We start from the raw sequence: 3,664 nt of genomic DNA, 5'->3' as shown, positions 1-3,664 counted from the left end.
TGGTGCCCCTAGCAGGGTACCTGCACGATGTTGGTCAGAGGCGCTCCCTAGCCGGACTCCCACGGAGACGAGGTTTAGGAGTGCCTCCCAGAAGGACCTTTTCAAAGATGGGGGTCAGGGCAGCCTCAGCTGGATGCCCCAGTGACTGGGATCACGGGTGCTCCCAGAGGGCCCCTGTGGGAATGAAGGCAGGGGTTGCTCCTTGAGAGGGTCCCTGCTCCGTGGTGATGATGCCTGGAATGATCCCACTAGGCCTCCCCTCAGAGAAATGGGTAATTTCCATGCACCTTGCTAAGGCCTCCCCTAGGATCAAGGAGCTAGTTGAGCCTGGAGCGCCCACAGGCATCCCCAGGCTGCCTCTTGGTCAGGGCCCCACCAGGACACGAGGTCCGCAGGCCTGGAGAGAGGACTGCAGCACAGATGCATTTACCGTGGCCCCCACACGGTCCTCCCACCCCGTCCCCGCGGAGCTCAGCCCGGGCCGGCCTCTGCCCCCCACGTGCGCTCCGGGGGCCTGTCCAGCATCCCCTCAGCCTCCGCTGTGGCCTCGGAGCCCTCCTCGGGCTCCAGCACGTCGTCCGCAGCCCCTGGCAGGGCGCGGTCCTGGTCAGGGCCCATGGGGCGCGGCGTCCAGGGCGTCCCCGGTGCGGGCCGAGGCGGGAACCAGGAGAACCCGGGCGCCGGGGCGAGCGCCACGAGCTGGGGCCGCACGGGGTCGGAGGAGGCGGCGTGGGGGATGAGGAAGAAGATGTAGACGCCCGAGACGACGAGGCCCGCGGCCACCAGCACCGCCAGCGCCACTGCCGCGTTGAAGGCCCAGGCCGGGCTGGAAAAGGAAAGGCGGCGGGACAGCGGGCGGCCGAGGCGCAGCGGCGGCGGGGGCGGCGGCGGGCGCGCGGCGCGGCACTTGCGCGCTCCGGCCGGGGGCGGCGGCGGCCGCAGGTAGAGCAGGCCGCGGCGGCGGTCGAAGCGCACCGAGCCCTGGCGCCGCAGCGGCGCGCGCGCGTCGCGGGGCAGCAGGCCGGGCTGCGTGGGCAGCGCGGGCAGCCCTCGGCGCGGGGCCAGGCGCGTGGGCGCGCGGCACACGGGGCAGGCCACCGCGTCGCCGCCACCCGCCGTGGCCAGGGACAGGCGAGCCAGGCACTCGAGGCAGAAGACGTGGCCGCAGTCCAGGCGCTTGGGCAGCTTGAAGACGCCGTCGAAGGGTGACACACAAATGAGACACTCCCCGGGGGACGCGGGGGTCAGGATGGGGCCGGAGCCCGGGCTGCCGTCCCCTTCCTCCTCCTCCTCCTCTTCCCTGCCGGGGGAGCGGGGCGCAGAGAGTGAGCTCGGGGAGCTGGGACCCGAGCCCCGAGGGGCCCGAGGACGGCGGAGCCAGGGAGGCCGAGGGCACGGCATCCGGACCGGACCTGAGGGGAGAGGCGGGCCGTCAGCCAGGGAAGCAGGCGGTGGAAGAATGGAGGAGGGTCTGTGGAGGGTCAGGGACTGGACTCTGGAGGGGACGGCCAACACAGAGCAGGGGCATCCAAAGAAGGCGGTGTAGAGCCAAGGAACAGAGAGAATAGGAACAGTAAGCGACTCGCTCGCGGGGTAGAAGCAGAGAGAAAGGGTGTCCAGGTAAAAGTCGAGGAAGCTTCAGGACTTGAGGGGGCGGGGAATAGATGGGAGGGCAGAGGATTGGGGACAGGGACAGACCCAGGGGGCACAATAGGTCCTAAGCTAGACGGGCAGGGAAGGGGCAGAGAGGAAAGCTGAGGACCCATCACCAGGAAGGACCCCAGACAAGCAATGGGGAGGATCCAACATGGAGAGGAGCAGAAGATAGGGACCTCTAAGAGAACTAGTTCGACCCTAAGGGGTCCATTCAAGACTCCAGGAGGGGCAGATGAGGAAAAGAGGACACCCAAGCCTCAGGATTGGAGCCCAGCAGCACAGAGCAATGATGGAAGCCCAGAACAAGCGCCAGAGGTTCCCCACCATGACAGACACCAGCTGGCCTTTGGGCTCTTCCTACCTGTTGGTGCCTCCTCCCGCTGGCTGGCACGTCCCTGCCAGTTCTGACCCCAGTCCTCTGCCTACCCCCAGCTGCATTCTAGGTGCTCCTCCCTGCAGGAGGGTGCTGTCTTGGTACCACTCCCTCCAGATCCCAGGTTCCCAGGGTACCTGTCAGACTTGTCTGACTGCCTGGCCCGCCCCCAAGACAGGTCCCTCCAGGATGCACACCAAGCCTGACCTTGGCTGGATGTGGGGGCGGCAGGAAGGTAATGGATGGCACATGCAGACAGGCCATTGACAGTCTGGTCCAGTGGGTGGGCAATAACCCCCCACCCAAGTCTTCCATCACCTCATGAATCCACTTTCAAGAACCTGGTGTGGCAGTGGCCCTGTGGGCACCCAGGGTTAGGCTGCAGTCATGACTACACAAAATGTGGAGGCAGGGGTGCCTGGGCAGCTCAGTCGTTGAGCATCTGCCTTTGCTCAGGTTGCGATCCCAGGGTCCTGGGATGGAGCCCTCCATTGGGCTCCCTGCTCACAGGGAAGCCTGCTTCTCCCTCTCCCACTCCCCCCGATTGTGCTCCCTCTCTTGCTGTCAAATAAATAAAAAATCTTAAAAAAAACATGCAGAGGCAGCCTGGAGCCCCTGGGGGAACCTGGCCAGAACAAAGAGGAACCTCTGGAGTCCTGGAGTGGAAGGTGGGCAGACCCCACAGTGCACTGGACAGGGCTGGCCCCTGCCAAACCAGCAGACAGGGGGCTGGAAATGGTGGCCCAGACCACTAGCCTTGGAGACCTCTTCCTGGGGCTGCTTGCAGGCAACATGCCTCCCAGATCTCATGGATCAACACCAAGCCCTTCCCCAGACCAGAGTGACATCTATGCCAGGACAACCCCACCCCGCTCATTTCCAGCACTCCAGGTGGCCAGGCCTGCACCCCGGGGTGCCATGGTTCTGAGTCAGTGGTGCTTCCTGAGCAGAGTTACTCCCCTGGTGAGCCCGGGTCCCCAGGCACCAAGAGACAGGTCAGAAACGTGGGCAGCTCCTCAGGACACTGGGGCCATCCCCACTCCAGCGCCCAGAGCCCCCCCAGGACAGACACTGGCACAGGTGGGTGAGGCTGCCCCAAGGCAGACGGGTTTATTGAAGCCACAGCCAGGTGGTCAACGGTTGGACTTGGCCACACGTTCCAGCTCGTCCTTCTTCTTGATAGCATAGGAATTGGAGGAGCCCTGCAAGGAGACAGAGGGTTGGTTCTGAATACTGGAGCAGCTTCCCCGTGAACTGGCCGCCTCCCCGTGTCCTCACTCACCTTGGCTGCATTGATGAGCTCATCTGCTAGGCACTCGGCAATAGTCTTGATGTTCCGGAAGGCGGCCTCGCGGGCACCTGTGCACAGCAGCCAGATGGCCTAGGGAGCACAGGGGTCAGCTAAGCCGGGGGGCAGGGGGTGCCCCCCACCAGAGAGGCCAGCGTCCTCCAGGACCCTAGGCCCGCCAACACATGCCGGCTACCATACTGCCATGCATTGGCCCAGTGAGCCTGAGACAAGACACAGGAGGAGCCCACGGGCAGCACCAGGCGAAATGCAACGCAGCGTGTGCTGCTGAGCGGGACGCTTGAGTGAAAACGGCCAGCTGCAGTGACGGAACCTGGAACAGTTCT

At 65.0% G+C, this 3,664-nt stretch overlaps 2 protein-coding genes across 2 annotated transcripts in view; both read right to left on the bottom strand.

Annotated features, from left to right (window-relative positions):
* Nucleotides 1–471: 471 nt before the first annotated feature.
* On the bottom strand, nt 472–1,401 carry RNF225 (ring finger protein 225). The gene has a single exon (XM_034986377.1). It carries the CDS (start codon nt 1,399–1,401, stop codon nt 472–474), a length of 930 nt encoding a protein of 309 aa, XP_034842268.1.
* Nucleotides 1,402–3,110: 1,709 nt separating this feature from the next.
* RPS5 (ribosomal protein S5) overlaps nt 3,111–3,664 on the bottom strand; it is a 6,449-nt gene continuing 5,895 nt past the window's right edge. Inside the window, exons 5-6 of the mRNA XM_034986435.1 lie at nt 3,312–3,410; nt 3,111–3,231 (exon numbers count right to left, since the gene is read on the bottom strand). Coding sequence (XP_034842326.1) covers nt 3,163–3,231; nt 3,312–3,410 — 168 coding nt within the window. The 3' untranslated portion in view covers nt 3,111–3,162. The remainder of the gene's footprint in view (nt 3,232–3,311; nt 3,411–3,664) is intronic.

The sequence above is a fragment of the Mirounga leonina genome, unplaced genomic scaffold, assembly GCF_011800145.1.
Source record: "Mirounga leonina isolate KUSES-001 unplaced genomic scaffold, KU_Mleo_1.0 Mir_376, whole genome shotgun sequence".
NCBI classification, from domain to species: Eukaryota; Metazoa; Chordata; class Mammalia; order Carnivora; family Phocidae; genus Mirounga; species Mirounga leonina.
The sequence above is the reverse complement of the archived record's forward strand: the minus strand, read 5'-3'. Positions and strand labels throughout refer to the sequence as shown.

Coding starts and splice junctions, on each gene's coding strand:
- RNF225 (XM_034986377.1), bottom strand. CDS start 1,401: ATGCCGTGCCCTCGGCCTCCCTGGCTCCGCCGTCCTCGGGCCCCTCGG.